Here is a 21652-nt window from a genome sequence, read left to right as displayed (position 1 = left end):
GACTCAGTGTCCACACTTTGGAACTCATAGCTTTCTCTCCCTGGGTTCAGGCTCACAGACCCTGACATGGGGAAGCCATGCTTAGCAGTCACAGCTGCAGAGCCTCCAGCCTAGAACCACTTCCCTGGGAGTGAACACAGTTGGGTTCCTGCCCTGGGGTCCCTTGGGCAGTACGGGGGGCCTGTGCACCCCAACTCTCTCAGGGACAGCTGCACTTAACATGAACAGTATAAGTCAGCACTGACACCCGGCCCCAGGTGGTGTAATGACAGCCCTGTAGTCAATATTTATCGAGCATTTACCCTGCGCCAGGCACTGTTCTAAGCACGTGATGTATATGAACTCACTTAATCATCATGAGATCCCACGAAGTTGGTCCTCTTAGCCTCCTCATTTTACAGTTGAGGAAACGCAGGCGTGGAGAGGCTAAGTAACAAGCCCAAGGTCGCCGGTTTTGTTTCCTCCCTTGAGATGGTGATGGAGGCCAATACCAGCACATCCCCTCCCCAGTGTAACTCACAGAGGCCCCGGGGGTGGGTGCAGTCTGCTCTAGTGACAGGATCTGTAGGGAGCCCCAGCTCTCTCTGACGTCAGGCTTTCCCAGGACTGGTGAGGAAGCTCACCTTAACTGGCCTGACTGTGCCCCTCCACGGCTCCCTCCTACAGAAGCCAAAATCCACACTGATCAGCCCGGGACCAAAGGTCCAGGTGAGATGTCCTCAAGGCACTTTTTCAGCACTGCCCAACCTGCTCTTCCTGCTGAAGCCTTTTGGGACCCCCTCCATTCCCAGAAGGCCCCCTGCAATCTCCTGCCTCAAGGATGCCCTTGCTTGCACTGCTCCTTCTATCTAGCATGCCAAGCATCCCTGCCCTCAAGAAACTGAGCATAGGGAGGGGGCAACCATGCTCGGAGCTGTCTACCCAGGCAGTCTAGGGAAGTGTTATTGGAGATGGTCTGAAGGCTGAGAGCACAAGGAGTGAGCAGACAACCAAGGTAAACTTCACAGAGGAGGTGGCTCCAGGCTGGATTTTGAAGGATGGAGAGTTCAACAGAGAAGGAGGGAGGACATGAGGAGAGCCATGTGGGGGCCCTAAGTAGTCCAGTAGGACTAGCGTACAGGTGTAGAGGCACTATGGGCTCCCCTCCTGGTTTGCTAAAAGAACCACACATTTGTTCCAGCAGCAGTGAGTCCAACCCTAGGGAATAGATGGTGATTGGTTCAAGCAGCCATGCAATCCCACACCCCTTTGCCAGTGATTGGTCTAAGGGTGGCCATAAAACTCAATTCTGACCAATGAGATGCAAAGGAGAGTCTGCAGAGGATGATATCCTGCATAAAGAAGAGGCATGTGGTGGGATCCCTGGGTGGCGCAGCGGTTTGGCGCCTGCCTTTGGCCCTGGGAGCGATCCTGGAGACCCGGGATTGAATCCCATATCGGGCTCCCTGTATATGGAGCCTGCTTCTCCCTCTGCCTATGTCTCTGCCTCTCTCTCTCTCTCTCTCTCTCTCTGTGTGTGTGTGTGTGTGTGACTATCATAAATAAATTAAAAAAAATTAAAAAAAAAAAAAGAAGAGGCATGTGGGAGCTGGTCTCCTTTGCCCTTGCCTTCCTCCCTAAGTGATACCTGGAGCTGGGCAGCTGTCTTGTGACCATGGGGAAAGATAGGCCGGACACACAGAAGATGATGTAGAAAGATGGCAAGAGGCTGGGTCCCTGACGACATCCCTATGACACCAAACTGACTAGAGAGGCAATCTCTAAATATCTTGTTAAATGAGGCCATAAATGTTGATATTCCTTAAGCCTTGGTGGGCATTCTCAGCAAAAGACTTATACAGGATGCACAAGGCCATCAGTGACTAGTGGGGTCACTGGGAGAGCCAACACCCTGTGCAGGGGTCTTCAAAACTCCTGCCTTTGTATCTCTTGGAATAAGTCTCTGAGAAACTATATTGCCTCACAGATTTTTAAGTGACATCTTAAATATTAGATGAGAGTTTGAATAAATTCAGTTTTTGCAATAGGAGGCAGAAATGATAAATATTTAATATAATTAAATAGGATGAAGAATACCCATAGCTGAAATAAATATTTCATGACATGACTTAACAAAATAGACTTGGGCTGCTTTGCTGAATAATACACACTAAATTAGGTTAGAAATTAGGTAAAAGTCTTATGTATGGGTTTTTTTCCAGTGTATGATGATCTAGGAAAACATTCTAGTTATATTGCTAAAAAAAGTGTTTCCTCTGTAACTTGCACTGCTTTGGTTGTTCTAAATTCGGAGCATCACACAAAAATAATACCCAAAGGAAGACAGGAAGCCCTACAAATGCTAAGATGCCTTACTTAATCACTAAATGGGGCTTACCCTAAACTTAGCTAGAGTTTGAAGACCACTGCTGTAACTAGCCCCCACGGCCTCCTGCACCTAGACTTCCAGGTGGGTCTGTAAACCCAGGCCACAGGGCACAGGGGGTGCCCCAGGGCAGGATCTGTGGCTTCTCTTCCTGTCTGCTCCCTTCTTCATGCTTGCCTGCCCAGGGGCATGGGCACACAGATGGAGGCCAATAAAGACCAGGTGTCAAGTGTCCAGTTCAATAGCCAACCTGCTCGCTGGGGAGGAAATGGCAGTTTGCACTGAGCTGGGGGAGATACGGGATACAGATGCAGCCCCACACAGGAGGGGCTGCTGACAGCAGGCAGGAGGGAGTTCCTGACCTGATTCATTCCAGTCTCCCACATTCTGGGAATGTCCTATCTGCCCAGAGCTCTGGCCATTCCATTTCTGCACCCCATCTGTGCTCTAATTTCATCCTCCATGGCCCTGTGAAGCAGGCAAGGCAGGGATTATGATGATCATTTCACAGGTAGAGAAAAAAAGACCCAGAAAGGCTGAGTGGCTGCCCCAAAGTCCTCTGGCTGGTACGTAGAAGTGCCAGCAGATGAGCTGTTTTCCTCTCTGGGTGTTTTCCTCTCTGCCACCTCACTAGTTATAACCCAATGAGAATTTCTGGCCCGAGGACTCACAGGCATCTTTCCCCTTTGGAGCATTTGTGCTGCTTAGGAAGGGGCGTCTAGATGGGGGTGGGAGGTGGGAGGTAGATTTGTCACCTGCTACTTATGTGGCAGCATGCCTTCTGGTGTTCTTGCTGGTCTGGGGGACTTGGATAACCAGGAGGAGCCCCAAGGCAAGCAGAGATTACTACTGGAGTCAGCATGCAGGGACATTGGGGGCGGGAGGGTGAGGTAGCGTGTGGGGACCCCATCCCCCTGCTGTCCAGCTCAGAGTGGTTGGACCTCTGATATTTTAGCCAAATGCCCTCCACCCTCTACCACCCCCTTACCCGGGCAGTCACGGAGCCTTCTTCCGCGAGATGGTGGCTTCTGGCTTCATCTCCTCCTCCTCCGCACCCCCACTGCTGACACACCACTCCTGGCTGCACTTACCTCTCATCTAGCCTACGGCAATCACCTCCTAGGTGCTCTAACTCCAGCCTCTGGCTGCCTCCAGCCTGCCCTGGACCCTGCTTAGTACTGAGCTGACCACGCGTCTCTTCTGTTCCAAACTGCTGACAAAATCCAACCCAGACACAGCCTGGCATCCGAAGCCCTCCTAGAGATGCTCCCAATACCATCTCCAAGCCCCCACCCCCAGCGCTTCCCTGCAAGTGCTTCCTGCTTCAGCCTCCAAGCACTTGCTCCCGCCCCAACCTGCTTTCCTTCCCTTGCCTTTACTTCTCCTCCCCCTGCCTCCCTGGCCCTCCCTCTCCAAACTCCTCTGCTGTCAGAACCCTTGTCACTCCTCCAGACTCAGCTCAGAAGTCCCCTCAACCAAGAAGCTTGGCCTGCCCTGCCTTCCTCTCTCCTCCCAGAGGTCTCACTCTTACCACTATTTTGTTTAATCTCTTTCAGAGCCAAAAAGTGTCCATGGAGCTTTGTCACCTGCCTTGTGCTCTTATTACAAAGATGAATAAAATCCAACTCTGAGGCCTTTCTTACCCAGGGGGAGACAGGTTTGCAACTAGACATAAACTAAATACAGTATGATCTGTGTTGTAGCAGCGGTGTGAGGAGTGTGCTGGGAGGCCCAGAGGACAGGTAGGGGAGGGGAGGCCTTGGGACTGAGGCTAGACAGTGAGGGGTGCTGGCTGTGAGGACCCCAGATGTCAGGCTGAGCACTTGGGACCCTGAAACATTGGGAAGCAAGGAAAGGTCTCAAGCAAGAGTGATTTTTATTCTTCCCAAGATGGTAACTCCAGGGGTTGGGACAATCTTTTTTTTTTTTTTTTAAAGATTTTATTTATTTATTCATGAGAGACACAGAGAGGCAGGGACATAGGCAGAAGGAGAAGTAGGCTCCTTGTGGGAGTCTGATACAGAACTTGATCCCAGCACCCTGGGATCAGGCTCTGAGCCAAAGGTAGACACTCAACCACTGAGCCACCCAGACGTCCCATGGAGTTGGGGCATTCTATGATGCTCTAGGATTGTTTCACGGGGTCTTGGCATGCAGATCCATATTCCCTCTACCCTGCAACACTGAGGCCGTGGCCTGGGTCTCACTTGTATCCAGTATCTGGCACAGAGAGCTTGACACATGGGAGATGTTAGGTAAACAGTTACTGGATTTATTAGCAGGTGTTACTGCCTCATGGAATGCAGGTGAGCTGGGGTCTCCCTTAGCTTGCAGGAAGCACCCTGGGACCCATCCACTCTCCTGAGACACTCACCCATCAGACAGGATGCCCTCCGCGATTTCACACACCAGGACAAAGAGCAGCATGAAGGTCAGGATCCAGCGCAGGTTGTGCCCAGGGAAGTGGAGCCATGTGCTATGGTGGATGTGTACCTTGGAGCTTTGACTGCCCCATCCTGCAAGTAGAGGCAGGAAGAGGTGGGAAGCCTGGGTCACCAGGGAGGGGTGCATGAACCCCAGCAGGGTGCTTATGTATGGGTCCACAGTGGGGAGTGTACCCATTTGTATACCTGTGCATGAGAGTGCCTGAATCTGGTACATGTGACCTAAATGTCCAAGCATGAAGCCTAGATCCATGCAGGGCCACCTGTGCAAGTACTCATTTTATATGCTGACCTCTTATATGACAAATGATCATGTAAATAAACCATTTGTTTGAGAACGGAAGTGTAAATGCTGGTACAATTTTGGATACCCATACAAGCATAAGTTACACATGCTCCCTCCCTATATCTGATTGTCTTTGTCAATAATTAGTAGCATCTCCGCCTCTCTCATCCTTCCCTTTTAAATTCTGGGACAATTTTTCCTTTCTTCCCAAGAGCTGTGTATGAATCTTAAAATTTGCTTTTTTTAAAAAAAATCTTAATTAGCGTGAATTAACAAGTTTTACAGAGGCGGGGCACACCATATGAATTGACAGAGCTCTAGCTAGCCTGGGAAATTCAAGGTCTGAAAGAGAGAAGAAGGGCTCCCAAGTGAAGGGGCGCCTAGGATGGTCCTGACAGCGGTGCCCAACTTTGCAGCGGGCTTTCCGGCAGGGACGCAGACTCGGGTGGGGTAGCAGCGGAAGGGGACCCAAGTCCCTGGCTCCTGCCTCTCCCCGCCCAGGGCGCCCGGACCCGCTGGGGCGTCGGAAGCTACTGACCGACCACAGGCGTGGCTCAGCCCGGGGAAGCAGGTGCACAGGGCCTCCAGCCCGGCTCCCGCGGGCGGCTGCGCTCCGCCGGGCCCGGCTTCAGCGGACAGGAAGGGTGCCTGGGGGCGGTGTCCTGGCTCCCTACGCAGCGCTGCGGGGGGCCGGCCCGAGCCCCGCCGACCGCTCCAGCGCCCCCAGAAACCTCTGCCTCTGGCTCCGCGCTGGGAAACTTGGGGGTCCCCCGGGTCGGGAGCGTCCGCTGTATTCGATGCGGATTCGGGGGCCACCTCGGGAGGAGAGGGGATGGGCAGGTGCGGGGACCGCGGGCTAGCACACCCAGCGGGGACCCCGGGACCGAGGGGGCGGCGGGCGCGGGGCCGGGGGGCGGGGGGGGCGAGAGCCGAGCGGCGCGCTCCTCCCCCTCCCCTCCCCTCCCCTGCCCCTCCTCCCCTCCCCCCCTCCTCCCCGCCGGTGCCCTCCCCTCCGCCGCCCCGGGCGCGCTCACCGATGAAGAGGATGGGGAAGGTGATGAAGAGCAGGAAGACGTGCGGCACCACGTTGAGCGCGTCCACGAAGCAGCCGTTGTTGAGGACGCCCTGGTCCACCCGGTAGGCGGCCGAGCGGTTCTCGCTGCCGCAGAAGGCCAAGGGCATGGCGGCGCGGCCCGGGGCGGCTGCGGCTGCGGCTGCGGCTGCGGCTGCGGCTGCGGCTACGGCTGGCTCCGCGCGCCTCCGGGCCTCCGCCGCCGCCTCCGGGCGCCCGCCCGCCCGGCCGCCAGCCCGGCCGCCAGCCCCTCCCGCCCGGCCCCCGCCCCCCGCGGCCCCGCCCCGCCCCGCCCCGCCCTCGCTCCGCTACCTGCCCGGAGGGGGGCGGGGCCGCGGGGACCCCGTGCAGCTGTGACCGCCGCGCGCCCAGAGGCGCCGGGGCCGCCTGGAAAGCCCCGCCGCGCGCGTGTGCTGCGCCCCGCGGGGAGGCAGGCTGGCCGGGTGCGCACGCTCCAGTCCGGGGGGCGGGGGGCGAGGGGAGGAGGGTCCGAGGGGGCCCCTGGGGCGCGGTCGCACCTGGAGGCCGAGGCGCTGCCCCGGGCTGGGATGTGGGCGCCCCTGGGCTTGGCGCGGGCCGCGGTGGGATCGGAGGGTCCTGGCGGGGGCGGGGTGGGGCAAGCCGTCTGGCCCCCCACGTGCGTGGGGGAAGCAGGGGAGATCATCAGGGTGGGGAGCACTTTGCATATTTTCCAAAAGTGGTGCCACGCGCGGGGCGCTCCCAGGTGCTTCGCGGCGTATCCAGCGCTGTCGCTAAGGGGATCGCTCAACACCGACACCGCTGCTAAGCGCAGGTGATGGTTTCTCCCATAGTTCTGATGAGGCAGTCGAGGCTCAGAGAGGTCCCTCGGCTGACCCACCCGAGGTCTCACCGCCAGCACGGGGGGAAGCATAACTGAACCCGGCTCCTCGGATCCGCTCCTTCACGCCCCACCCGTCTCCCTCAGGGCGCATCTAGACATTAGAACATTTGAGCGATGGGACCGCTTGGGTGACCCAGTGGTTGAGCGTCTGCCTTTGGCTCAGGTGGTGATTCCGGGGACCTGGGATCCAGTTCCGCATCACGGGGACCCTGCGTGGACCCTGCTTCTCCCTCTGCCTGTGTCTCTGCCTCTCTCTCTCTCTCATGAAAAAATAAATGGAATCTTAAAACAACAACAAAACATTCCAGCGACTGTCAGGTGAATGTGTAGAACGGGTCCACGCCCAAGGCTGAAAAAGAGGCACTTAAGGAACTAAATCCAGGGAAAGCAAGGGAAGCAGCCAGGAGGGGTGGAAAAAGCAAATGTCACCCTCAGCTGTATCCTTAACCTGATACCAACAGGCTTGGGGAGATGAAAGACCTGGTGAAATTATGAAGACAATGTAATGCATTCCCATGCCTTTGGAAAGATTCTCACAGCTCCTTGGCCAAAAAAAGTATAGGACCTAAGAAGAAAGAGGAAAAATGGGATTTTAGATTGGGTTTTAGAAGAATTCCCTGAGTTAGGGACATGGAGGATAAATACACATGTTCTCAGGAGGGGCTGGGGGTCACCAAGGGAAAACTCTTTTCAGCCCTTTTCCAGCTTCTCAGAGTCCGTTCTGAGACCGCTTTGAGTCCTCTAGACTCTATAAGACGCTGTCAGGCAAGGCCCCAGTTCTGCCTCAGGCTCTGGGAGAGGTGAGAGCAGAACCGAGCACCCTGGCAAAGGGCAGGTGGGGTTGGGGGAACAGCCTGGGGAAAGCAGAGGTCCAAAGGCCTCAGATAATCTGACTTTCTGAAACGTCTGAAGCCGCAAGACGTTTCCTCCCGTATGCACCAAAATAGTGAAAACTTGGTGGCAGCAAGTTGTCCAACACCCGCAGCAGTTCATTAATTTGGGTGATACAGCCTCTGAAAAGGTCCATGTAGCCACGTGGAAAAAACTTATGAGATAATACCAGGTGAAAAACCAGGAAACAAAATTGTGTGTTTCCTGTGAGAATAGTCATATTAAATATGTTTGAAAAATAAATAAATAAATAAATAAATAAATAAATAAATAAATAAATAAATAAATATGTTTGAATGCAAGTCTGCAGGGGAAGCTCAGAAATGGAAATGGCTTTTGCATTAGAGCAGAGTGCAGTGTATGTCAGCTACTGTTGCCGTGTTATTATTACTATTACGACCATTCAAGACCTAGATGACCATGGTTCACAGAGATGGGATGATGTGCCCATGGTCAGCTAACAAGATCAAAAAAAATTTTTTTTTATTGTTGTTCCAAGTTCTTTTCTTCAAACTTTCTCTGAGGCTGCCATTTTATTTTTGTAGCTGCAATTTCAGTTTTTCACACCTTCAGGAATGCTATTTTTCCTTTCAGTGGTGATAATATATGTATTTTTAAAGAACAAGTCCCCAGTCCTGGCTCTTGTGTGACGTTGGACAAGTGATTATTCTGTGCATCCATTTCCTCCTTTCTAAACGAGGAAGATAATAATATACACCCCAGAGGAGTCAAATGAGATCACAGGTATAAATAAGCTTTGTAAGCCAGGAAGATAGTCCAGGCTACTTCATCCTCTGGGGGTCCCCACATGGGACACCCTCAGTCAATGAATAGTATGTAGTGGTCTGTCCCTTCCTTGACATTTGGCATGCAGTGCTTGGCACAACCCACACACTTTCCTCTTCTGGACCATTTGACATAAACCAAAGGCCATGTTCAACCCAAGCTGGAGCCACGTGTAAAGGACTTAAGGGATCATGGGCTGAGACGAAGAGTGTCAGCTCTGGAGACTGGATGCGGCATCACGATTGCCATCTCCAGCACAAAGCTGCCGTGTGACTGTGACCAAATTCCAACCTTCCTGCACCTAGCTTTATAGAGAGGACACTCGTCACACTGCCCACCATGCGGGTACTAGGGTTATTTTGGAAAGTGTGGAGTCCAGTTTACAAGGAGGCCCCAGAAGGACTTCGTGTATTATAATCTTGGAAGCAATTTGAGTGTTCCTCAGTGGAGGGCTGGTTAAAACAAATCAAGCAAAGCCCATGGTATTATTTATACGGTGGAATACTGGGACGGTACACATGAAAGATGTCCAAGGCATAGATGTGGAGCAGCCTGTGTAGCATGAAACCATTTATTTCTACAACAGGAGACACAGAGCTACACATGTCTCTGTGGGGAGGCGCTGGGTCCAGGCTTTCCCACTTCCAACAGCCTGCAAGCTTCTGATGGGGGGGGGGACTCCAAGAGGAGTCTCTATATTAGAGACCCCACAGAGCTGCTCTGAGCTCGGGTCTTCCCCTTCGAGGACGCCCAGCCTTTCTCCTGGCAAAATGGGAAACCTGGGATGGATGTCAGAGACCTGAATTCTTGCGCCCGCGCATCTACTGGGTGGGTGTGGCCGCAGGCAGGGCCCCTCCCCTCCTTTGTTCAGGAAAAGCCTTGGCGAGAACCTTCCAAAAAAGTACCTTCCAACCCCAGTGTTATTCAGGCTATAGTGCTCTGTCCTTTTTTTTTTTTTTAAGATTTATTTATTTATTTATTTATTTATTTATTTATTTATTTGAGACACACACACACACACACACACACACACACAAGAGATTCCCCACTGACAATGGAGCCTGAGGGGGAGCTTGATCCCAGGACCCTGAGATGGTGACCTGAGCCCAAATCATATGTCACACAGTTAACTGACCAAGCCACCCAGACGCTCCAGTGCCCTGTCTTTATCTAATCAAGTGTGTCAGTGGCCATGGCAGGTGGGGTCATCAGGATGATAATGGTGATGCAATAGAGTGGGGTGATATTTCAAGAAATTAACCTTTTCAATAGCCCCAATCAACCGTGAGTTGATTAAAAACAAACACAAACAAAAATTATGGAATCATCCATCTACTATGCAGCGAGTATGGAGAATAAAGTAGGTATCTCTGTACAGACCAGAGAAGATGTCTTCTCCACCAGCCCCCACCCTCCCCACTCCAGGCAAGTGACTGTGAAACTGGGGCCAAGTGGAAAGCAGACAATAGGTGTGTCAAAGCCTGTGTCTACAGGGGAACTTAGAAGCCGGTAAAAATCACTAAAAGAGAGAATCGAATTATAGACAAACTGTCATAGCCAGAATCTGGGAGGGAAAAGTCATGTCCCCTTTTATCTCCATCAGGGTGGGGGGAGGAGGAGCAGAAGCTACCCAGCAAGGCAAAGCCTATAGATCCTGCTAGAAAATCCATACCACGATGGTTTTGAAGAAGGGTTCCCTTGCCCCAGGGCAGGGCCAGCAGCCTAAAGGAGGCAGGGGAGCTCAGCCATACTTGCTTGGGTGTTTGTTGCAGAAACAGGATGGAGCCTCCCGGAGTCTCTTGGCACCACATAACTGGAAAGGTGGGAAAGAGACTTTGAGAAAGTCCCATGTTAACATTTTCTGCCTGCCTGGTGTAGTGGTGGGGAGTGGGGGGATGCTTGAAAAATAAATTTGGTAAGGTTCTTGTTCTTGCCCACTGAAGTTTGGATCACACTCTATAGTAACATAACTCAGAAGACCAAATCTGTGTATGGCCTGGTTGCTCTATATCCTTGAAGTCAAACTCATTCTCTCACTGCATCCCCCAAAAGACCCAGCTCCTCATTGCATGAAATAGAAGAGGAGGCTTTACTGGACCTTCCATGGGGAGATGGAAAGAATGATTTGCATACCTCACAGAAGAAACTTTGTAAAATTCCATCATTTCTCTACCCACCCCCCAAAGTCTTCTCCCTTGTGTCTATCTTATGTCTCCTCTTCCGTTCTTCTGCACAACTTTTCCAAAAAAACATGCTCCTCATTTTTTCCAGAGCAATTCAGCATTTGCTTCCAGCTTGCATACCCACTCAGGGCTTCTGAAGCATTTCTCTTCCCAAGCTGCTGACCATTGTCAAACCTGCTGTCTTTCTGGACAGATGGAGTGGGGTGGGGGAGGATAAGGAAAGATAATAAGATGTCCCCCTTTTGTTTCACCAACATTTGTTGAGTGTGCTTAGTATGTGCCACACAATTTACCTGTTTTAAATCAGAGTAATTGCCTAGTGGTTACTATTAGCAGAGAAAACTGAGGCTCACAGGATCTTTTCCCAAGATCACACAGCTGGGAATTGGTAGAGATAGGATTTAAGTCCAGTTATGCTTGGCTTCAGAGACTGTGCTGCTAACCACTTTCCAAAGGGATGCTGGGGTTGCTGAGGATTCTTCTGTCCCTGAGATTTTATCTCCTGAGGAGGGAGTGCAGGCCCCAAAGAACAGACCTTTGGGGAACCCTGCCCATCTGCACATTTTGCCTTTTCTCTATTTTAGAGACCCAAGGAACTGCTCAGTCATCGCATCCATCACTGGCATCAAAAGTGGGCATGCAAATGACCCTGCAGTGATTTGCTTTGGAGACAACTTCCATTGGTGACAAATGGGACTGACTTCATTTGAGCTGCATAGGGATCCCATGAGGTGTGCTGGCTTGCCCCTGCCCCCACCCGAGGCCACACTGCCCCAGAACCACCATCTGGGCTCAGCCAAAAACAACGCTTCTTTCTGGCACAGCCTGGCCCCTGACAGGTGCCTCTAGCAGGCACAGCAGGCCTCAGCTGCCTGGGCCTGGAGGCCCTGCCAGAGCTGGGGCTGAGGCCAGGTGAGGTGAGTGCTGCTGGAAAAACTGGCACAGCTTCCTCCCCTCCCGCCAGAGGGATCTCAGCTCCTGCCCCCTGAGCAGAGGCTCCTGGACCCAGACTCTGCTGCGGAAGTTCAGGGCCCAGATCTACCCCTGACCAGGCTTGAGCTGAGGCAAGTCAGCCTCCCTGATCCTCAACTACAAATGAGGAAGGATAATCCCTCCCTCATGGGTCATGTGTCTAAGAAAATCTGGCACACACTAGACCTCATGTCAAGTTCTTCCATTTTCAGATCAGCTGAGGTCTTCTTGCTCCAAATCCCAAGACACTGATTTCTGACCCCTGCCCTCCCCAACCTGGTTTTATTGAGGTATAATTGACACAGTATTATATACAGTTAATTTGCAACATAATGATTATATATAATATATAATGGTTATGTGTGTATATATATAGTCACAAAGTGCAGGATTATATATATATATGTTGATTGTGTGTATATATAAGTTATATGTATATAAGCATTGTGTATATATAGGTATATAGGTGTGTGTGTATATATATAGGCATATATATATAAATGATTACCTTAATAAGTTCAATTAATATCCATTACTTCATATACTTATATTTTTTTCCCTTGTGATGAGAATTTTTAGGACCTACCCTCTCAGCAACTTTCAAATATATGACACAGTACTGTTAACTACAGTCATTGTGCTATACATTACATCCCCCAAACTAATTTTTCTCATAACTGGCAGTTTGTACCTTTTGACCACCTTCGCCCACTCCCCTCACCCCTCACCTCCCACCTCCTACTTCTGGTGACCACCAATGTGTTCTCTGTTTCTATGAGTTCCTTTTTTTTTTTTTTATTCCAAAGGTAAGGGGATCCCAAGGTAGGGGATCGCAGCGGTTTGGCGCCAGCCTTTGGCCCAGGGCGCGATCCTGGAGACCCGGGATCGAATCCCACGTCGAGCTCCCAGTGCATGGAGCCTGCTTCTCCCTCTGCCTGTGTCTCTGCCTCTCTCTCTCTCTGTGACTATCATAATAATAAAATAAAAAATTAAATTCCAAAGGTAAGTGAGATCATACAGTACTTGTCTTTCTCTGACTTATACAATTTAGCATGATGGCCTCAAGTTTCATCCAGGTTGTCACAAAGGGCAGGATTTCCTCTTTTTTATGCCCAAATGTTATACCATTATGTATATACACATTTTCTCTATCCATTCATACTTTGGTGGACACTTAGGTTGTTTCCATGCCTTGGCTACTGTAAGTAATTCTGCAACACTTACTGATTTTTAATAATGGATTGAGTTCCTACCTAAAATGTAACTGGGCCAGAACGGAGTGCCAAACTCTTTATTGCATTATCTGGCTTGTCATCTTCTTTAAGGCAGGTGGTCACTTTCTCAATACACAGGTGAGAATAGAGGAAACTCACTTGCCCAAGGACCCCCAGCAAATTAGATAGCAGAACCCAGCTCCTACTTGGAGCATTCTGCTGGGAAGTGGGTGAGGTGGGAGTAGGGGTTGGGTAAAGAAGGAGGGCAATAAAAAGGTGTCAGAAGTGATCTAGTTGGAAAGGGGTGCAGGGCGGCTGCATGGGGACTATGGCAGTGGTGTCTGCAGAGCAAGTCCACGGTCCCTATTTCGACTTGGCCGCTTGAGCATGTGCCTGTATTTAATGCATATGGCTGACTTCCTTGTGCACAGGTGAGATGCAGCACACAAATGGAAGTAGTGTGGGGCATGCTTGCCACTGTGATTCCATCAGGGAGGGGGAAGACCCTTCTCTCTGGTGCTTGGGCAGTGAATGACCTGGCCAAGAGTTGGGGATGAGAGAGACAGACTCACAGCCACCATCTAACATTTACCTGCTTGAAGGAAACATTGCTGAAGTACTCCTCTCATGCCTCCACGTAGTCAAAATCTATTTTTAGCTAAAATGAGCACATTAAAAATTCAAACTGGTGAATATATTTAATTTTAAGCTTTTTGGATAGCCAAGTGTGCCCTTGAGAAGATAGTCATCTAATGATGTGAGTGATCTGGGGCTTGGGCAAAGGATAGATAGAGCCTGGAGAGGTTTTGTTAAAAAAACCTGAGCCTGGTGGTTTGGAGAGAAGCATCACCTTTTCCATTGGAGCTGGAGAAACCAAATCAAATTTTTCTGCTGGTCAGTCCCCTGATGGGAGAGGGTTGAGGAGGAGAATGTTGCTTGCTCCCCTAATTTGGAGAAATAACCTGGCTGAAAAATGGATGCTTGGGTCTGTAACTGAGGCAATTAACCAATAAATTAATAGACATTTATTAGATATCTATTGGGTGCCCCCTGGGTTCCCTTGTAACTCTGCAAAGTGAGTATTACTGTGTCCTTGGGAAATTGAGGCTCAGAGAGGCTAAGGGACTTGCCCTGGGTCACACTGCCAGGGAGATGTGTAGCCTAGATTGAAATTCAGGTTCAGTTGGGTCTTGAATTTGTGTGTTCCGATACCAAAGGTTTTCAAAGTATGGTCCCCGGACCAGTAGCATCACCTGGGAATTTCTTAGAAAGAAATCTACTAAATCTAAAATTCTGGAAGTAGAGTTTAGAAATCTATTTTAGCCAGTCTTCTACGTGATTCTGATGTATGCAACATTTGAGAATCATTGCTTTCTACCACATTGTCTCCTGATAAAGAATAATAACAGATTGCCCCTATCTTCAGGGGCTTACAATCTGGTTGGGGAAAACAAGATAAACACATTTATTTTTTTTTAAAAAAAGGTGACTGACCTTGGAGATGCAGACTGCAGGAAGCTCTGGGGGTTAAGGTGGTCTTGAGGGATGGCCCAGCCTATACAGGTGAAGAAGCAGGGAGACTGTCTGGCTGGGGAGGGATATCAGTGCATAATTGTGCATAATTGTTGGGAGGCTGGAATAAGACTTTCCAGATGCAGTGAGTGAACCAGTGAGTCTCCCTGGGCACATTGAGAAGACTCATGGAAAATAATGGGGGCTGGATTGTTAGTGCTCTGGAATTGTCAGCTAAGGAGCTCCCCACATAGATTCTGCTCCTGCAGATGGCCACTCTTCATTTGACAAGCCACAGTTAGGGAGCACCTGTTGTGTGTGTCCAGCACCAGGCAATGGAAGCTAAAAACAGGCTCCCTCACCCACTGACTACCTGCTTCTCAGCTTTCAGCACTGGGCTCAAATGTTCTTTCCTTGGTAAAGCCTTCCCTGAGCCTCCTCCAAGCTGGGCCACTTAAAGGTCCCTCCCTTGAGTCTTTTGTATGGATCCTGTCATTGTTTTACCACCCAGTGCTGTGAGGATTCATTCTCCGTTGTCTCCCCCACTGGGCTGGGGACTGCTTGAGAGCTGAGACTGAGTCTTATGTAGCTGTGGTTCTAGCACAGAGCAGGTGCTCAGTCTCAATAAATATTTGATCAATGAATAAATGAGTGGCTGAATTAACGAACGAATCAATCAGTGGTAATGTTTACCCATGGATATAACAGCTGTGTGCTTGCTCAGCTAAGTGAAACCCTGATGTCTATAAATTAAATTCAACTCTCTCATCAACTTACATTACATCATTGAGGTGCATTTTCTTTGTCTTTGACAGATTCTTCATTCATTTGTTGGTATATCTTTATTGGGCACATAACTGTGTGCTAGGCACCCTACCAATTGCTTGGAGATACAGTAGTGAATACAGGGCTGACACCAAAGGAGCTCACTGTTCAATCTTTTGGGAATTTCTAACAGCTTGCTTTTAAGCTTTTTGTTTTTTATTTTCATTGTCACCCTTTTATGAGAGTGGATTTCACCTCTTTTGGGTCAGAGATACTTTTGAAAATCTGAGAAAAGCTTCAGATCACTTCTTCAAAAGGAGAATGAAATGCTGGGGTTTATAACCTCTCCCTAAATCCATCTGTGAGCCCTGAGTTAGCAATGGTAAGCGTGAGGTGGCTGCTGGGTTGGTGTCTGATGGACTGTGCTGAGGGTTTGGGGCCACATCGGTAGAATTTTGCTCCATGGTATCTGTCAAGGGAATGATGGGGCTTGAAACCAGCTCAGTAGAGCCTAAGCTGACTCCCCCGGTCTCAGGATCGTCCTTGACAGAAGAAGAGTCTGTGGCCAGAGTGGCCAGCTCTGCAGCACATGGGGAGAGAGGTTAAACTGCTTCCTCTGAGGTGACTGCCTTCATTGCTTGCCAGTGATGCTCTGTTGTCTGCCCACCTGTGACCAGCGTGTGGACTGGGGAGAAACACAATTCCTTCAATTTCTCAGTGCTCTTGTAAAATGCCCTACCCTCCCAACACTCGCAAATGTGTACGAGATAAAGGTAGGGAACTTTTGTTTCACTTTCCCTGGAAGTGCTTTGCCCTTCAAAACCCTGAGAATTAGATCCGTAGCCATTTGTCCAGATAATTGCTTTTATCCGAAAGGGTAATAAGATGTATCCAGTGATTCCACTTGTGGGCATATGTCCAGAATAATTGAAAACATAGTCTCAAAGAGATATTTGTACACTCCTGTTCATCGCAGCATTATTCACAAGAGCCAAATGAGGAAGCAACTCAAGCACCCATGGACAGGTGAACAGATAAGCAAAGTGTGGTGTATCCACACAATGGAGTAAGGTACAGCCTTAAAAAGGAAGGACGTTCTGACACACGCTAGGAGTAAACCTTGAGAAAATTATGCTAAGTGAAATAAAAGGCATATACTGTAGGATTCCACTAATGTGAGGCACCGAGAGTAGTTGAATTCACAGAGACAGTAAGTAGAATTGTGGTTGCCAAGGGCTGAGGGAGGAGTGAATGGAGAGTTTTTTAATGGGCACAGAGATTCGTGTCTACCAGAAAAGAAGAGTTCTGGAAGTGGATAGTGGCAATAGTTGCACAATAATGTGCACGTATTGGATAACTGAACCGTACACTTAAAATGACTAAAATGGTAAATTGTATGTTATGTGTATTTTCCCACAATTTTTAGAAAGGATAATAAAACTTCTCTTATCTCCCCAGGAGGACCAGGTACCTAGGTTAAACCCCTAAGGTGCCAGAAGACTAGAGCTCCATCTCCCTAGGTGTGTATATTCCAAAGGTCTAGGGTGATACAAACCCTTACCTACTTGCAGAACTAGTAGATCATCTGAGTTAACCTGCTCATTTTACAGTCAAGGAAACTGAATCTTAAAGAGAAGATACAGGGGCCTCTGGATGGCTCAGTTGATTGGCTGTCTGCCTTGGGCTCAGGTCATGATCTCGGGATCCTGGATCAAGCGTCCCTCCCCTGAGCAGGGAGCCTGCCGCGCTTCCTTCTGCCTCTGCCCCTCTCCCTAGCTCTTGTTCTCTCTCTCTCTCTCTCTCTCTCTCTCTCTCTCTCTCTTCTCTCTCTGCTATGGCTCCCTCCTTGGAGGGGAGTCAGCTTCTCCTTCTCCCTGTGCTCCTCCCTGCTCATGCTCATTCTCTTTTGCTCACCGCCTCTCTCAAGTAAATGAATAAAATTAAAGAATAAAATAAAAAAGAGAAGATACAAAAAAAAAAAAAAAGAAGAAGGATCTATGATCCTGTGTGCGCACACACAGACACATACACACACTCAGCCAGTGGCCTGCAGGAAGAGTAAGTGCTGCTTCCTTAGAAAGGGAAGGTGCATGGAGGATTTTCTACATTTAACATGCCTGGGGCGGGGGGGGGGGGTAGCTCTCCCAGCTGCTAGAGTTGTAAGTGTGAGGGGCCCAGGAGCAGAGTAAAGAACAAGGAACCCACCTTTGGGAAGCCCCATTCTGAGAGGTGAAATGGGCCCCCAAGCCACTCGTCTATCACACCTGTGCCAGATTTTTAAAAAGTTGATGTTAACTTGGAATCCAAAAACTGTTTCTAAGCATCTTATCTATATTCCTTTCTATTCTTTTTTTTTTTTTTTTTTAGGATTATTTATTTATTTATTTATTTATTTGGAGAGAACAAGCAGGGAGAGCGGCAAGCAGAGGGAGATGGAGAAGCGGCCTCCCTGCCAAGCAGGGAGCCCAATGCAGGGCTTTGATCCTAGGACCCCGGGATCATGACCTGAGCTGAAGGCAGACACTTAACCGGCTGAGCCCCACAGGTGCTCCCCTTTTGATTCTTAACATTCTGTAGAGTAGGTACTATTTATATCCATTTTATAGTTGAAGAAAGGGAGGTAAAGCTAAAAAAAACACAGTTCCCACTTCTCAGGACATTTGGGAAGCAAGTGTGAAAGTCTGTTTCTTGGCTTTCAGGAGTTCTGTGGTCACAGCAGACCCTTCTTTTCCCCATTTCTTGTCCCCAAGTGGGGGCTGGGAAATCAGCACTGGAAGCCAGGAGCTGGTGAGGGTTCTGCTGGCCTCTTGAACCACTCCTTCCTCCTAGAGTAGATCACAGGGAGAGAAGGAGTTTGGGAGACCTTAGTGGATACTACTTTGTGCCTGCCTGGATCTATTTCCCCTTCTTCTGTAACAGCAGCTGAATATCCCCCCACCTTTTTAAAGATTTTATTTATTTATTCATGAGAGAGAGAGAGAGAGAGAGAGGCAGACACAAGCAGAGGGAGAAGCAGGCTCCATGCAGGGAGCCCAATGTGGGACTCCATCCCAGGATCCCAGGATCACGACCTGAGCCAAAGGAAGGTGCTCAACCACTGAGCCACCCAAAGGTCCCCCAATATTCCTTTTGGATCGCACTTTTTCTCTTCACTCAGTCCCTGGGGTGCAGAGTGGACATGTGACCCAGGCCTAGTCAATCAGGGGAGATCTTACCACCAAGTCAAGCTAACCAGAGTGGAAACCTCGGGATGTAGCTGAGACTATTAGGATAGGCGTGTGCTAGGATAGTACAACACTGAAGTTGGGTGTAATACATTCCGAATGCTGGAGAGTATCTTGGCATCATAAGGAAGGAACCCATCTGAGAATGTAGCCAATTAGAGGAGGGTATAGACAGGAGATGGTGTGATGCGTAATTTAAAAAAAAAAAGATTATCTTTATATGAGAGTGAGAGAAACTGAGAGGAAGAATGAGCAGGGGGAGAAGCAGAGGGAGAGGGAGAGGCAGGCTCCCTGCTGAGCAGGGAGCCCCTCGTGGGGCTCAATCCTGGAACTCGGGATCATGACCTGAGCCAAAGGCAGATGCTTAACGGAGTGAGCCACCCAGGCACACCATGATGGGTAATTCTATGAGTCAACTTGGCTAGGCCACACAGCACCCAGGTATCTGGTTCAATATGTCTGGATGTTGCTGTATGGGAATTTTTTAGATGAAATTAACATTTAAATTTGTAGATTTTGTATAAAGAAGATTATCCTCCATAACATGGGTAAGCCTCACCCAATCAGTGGAAGGCCTTCATAGAAAGACTGATATTCCACGAGGAAGAGTGAATCCTGCCTTCAGACTGCTTTGGAACTTGAGCTGCATCATCAACTCTTCCCTGGGTCTCCAACCTGTTGGCCTACCTGTAGATTTTAGACTTGCCAAGCCCCACAATTGCATGCACCAATTCCTCTAAAAATCACCCTCCCCTTCCACTCTCTTTCTCTGGAGACTCCTGACAATTACAGATGGCCTAACAGATTCCTGATGTCCCTGCTTTTAACCCTTGGTCCAGCCACGCAGGACATCAAATACTCCTGGATTTTTCATTTAAGCGGTCATCTTGAATCGGATTTCCATCACTTACAACCCAAAGGGCCCATCTCCAGAGGAGGCAGGAGCCCACACTGACTGAGCTGTCATTCCATGCCAGACCCAGTGTTCCCCTTTTACAGTCAACTTGAGCCTTGAAGGGTGCATGGAGGTTCATGCAGGCCCAAGGAGGACATGCTTGAGTGAAAAACATGCAAAGACACAGAGAAGTGCTAGAGCACGGAAGCTCCGGAAACCATAGTTCAGTGTGGCTGCAGTGAAAGAAGCAATTGGCAAAAGACCAGAGTGAAAAAATTGTCGGGTACGGTAGGACTTTGACTGCCGGACAGAGGAGTTTGGAGCCTGTCCCAAGGACAGCATGGACAGCAGTGAAGAGTCTGAAGCGGAGCCAGGTTTGGCTAGGTCACTCTGCACTGTGAGGGACACAGTGAAGCAGGGACGAGACAGAGGCAGAGGAATGATTCTATGGCTGGAGTTTTCCCTAAGGCTCCTGCAATCATATTCTGTATGTCCTTTCTCTCTCCTCAGGGGGTATAGCACGGTGGTTAGTGAAATGGGCTTCCAGAGCCAAGCTCACATCCTGGCTCTGCTATTTAATATCTTTTTAACCTCAGGCACGTCGTCTAAGTCTTGCTGCCTCAGTGTCCTCAGTGAAGATAACATCATTGTCTACCTCTTAGTAATGTCTCTCTCTCTCTCTCTCTCTCTCTCCTCTTTAAAAAAGATTTTATTTATTTATTTGAGAGAGATTGAGAGCACAAGCAGGGGGAGCAGGAGAGGGAGAAGCATGCTCCCCGCTGAACAGGGAGCCCGAAGTGGGACTCGATCCCAGAACCCCGGATCATGACCTGAGCCGAAGGCAGCGCTTAACCAACTGAGCCACCCAGGTGCCCCAGTAATGTCTTTTTTTTATTTATTTGAGAGAGAGAACGCACCAGCGAGTGCGAGTAGAGGAGGGGCAGAGGGAGGTGGAGAGTCTTAAGCAGACTCTGTGCTCAGCGAGGAGTCCAACGTGGGGCTCAGTCTCACAACCCTGAGATCACGATCTGGTGGCCAGAGACAAAATTAAGAGTCGGATGTTTAACTGACTGAGCCACCCAGGCGCCCCAGTAGCGTCTTATAATGATTAAATGTCACTACACACTTAGGGCTCAGCACAGCGCTTGACCTGTAGTAAACACCTAGATGTTAGGAGCAATCTTACTCCTCCCGAGGCTGGTGGTTAGGCCCCTGGGCTGCAGACCCTAGGTCCGAGGAGGACAGTTGTGGCAGGCTCTCTGGCCCTCTGCCCTCTCCCTATGCCAGCCCCACCTGCCTTTCCCAGAGCGTCACTCCTGCTCCCTCTGGTTCTCACAGAGGCACGGCCAGTCTGGGCCCCAGGGAGCTGGGAAGGGTCATACCAGGGACAAGGGGGAGAAAAGGGCTTTTAGCTCTGGAAACAGATTCTTATCCAAATCTCAGCCTGGGGAATTAGGCTGGAATGGGTGAAAACCAGCTTCCCAGCCCTGCACAGGCCCAAAGCGGGTGTCTTGGAAGCACAGGGGCTGTAAACTTGGCCGTTTTACTCTGACTTCCAGATGCAGAGGTGAGAGGCTCAAAGCCGGCTCAGCATCCCCAGGGACTCACTGTGGGAAGCAACTTCAATGAGATGGATAAAATGCCAAAAGTTCAGAGTTGAAAGGCATCCTTGAATTCCCAGCCTTTTTAGTTTTTTTTTTTTTTTCCTTCCCACTGTAGAGTGCATAGAAATAAGCTCTGCCACCAACTTAGGGGTCCCTGGATAAGTCACTGCCTCCTTGGTCTGTTTTCCCAAATACCCAATGACAAGGGTTAGATTCAAAGGTGGCAAACGGGGTTCACTTTGTGGACCAGATTTGATCAGTTATTAGTAGCTGGCTGGCTGGCTAGGGCCCCGGGATTGAAGTAGCCATGAAGGCTGTGTATGTGGAACGGAATGGACAGCACAGGGGCAGCCCTTGGCCTGGATGGGTTTTAGTCTGGGCACTGATGCAGATTCTCATGTCTGGGCCAGTCCCCTCAGTGGACTCTGGCTTCAGCAGGGCTCCTCATGGCCCCCACAGAAGGTCAGAAGCTGCTTTAGGCCCCCACCTCCCTACACATTCTCTGGACCTTCCCACTTTTTACCTGGTTAATGCCAGTGTCTGCTGGGGAGACAGGTCTCCCTATGGACTTTGGATT

The 21652-nt window shown here is 49.9% G+C and overlaps 1 protein-coding gene across 5 annotated transcripts in view; it reads right to left on the bottom strand.

The window, feature by feature from the left end:
* The window catches only part of ABCC8 (ATP binding cassette subfamily C member 8), a 76275-nt gene extending 69949 nt beyond the window's left edge, over positions 1–6326 (bottom strand). For all 5 annotated transcript variants that reach the window (XM_055318114.1, XM_055318115.1, XM_055318116.1 and 2 more), the window contains exons 1-2: positions 6130–6326; positions 4740–4881 (exon numbers count right to left, since the gene is read on the bottom strand). In XM_055318114.1, the coding sequence (XP_055174089.1) occupies positions 4740–4881; positions 6130–6277 (290 nt within the window). In that variant the 5' untranslated portion in view covers positions 6278–6326. The remainder of the gene's footprint in view (positions 1–4739; positions 4882–6129) is intronic.
* Positions 6327–21652: the final 15326 nt, after the last annotated feature.

The sequence above is a fragment of the Nyctereutes procyonoides genome, unplaced genomic scaffold, assembly GCF_905146905.1.
Source record: "Nyctereutes procyonoides isolate TBG_1078 unplaced genomic scaffold, NYPRO_anot_genome, whole genome shotgun sequence".
Classification (NCBI taxonomy): Eukaryota; Metazoa; Chordata; class Mammalia; order Carnivora; family Canidae; genus Nyctereutes; species Nyctereutes procyonoides.
The sequence above is the reverse complement of the archived record's forward strand: the minus strand, read 5'-3'. Positions and strand labels throughout refer to the sequence as shown.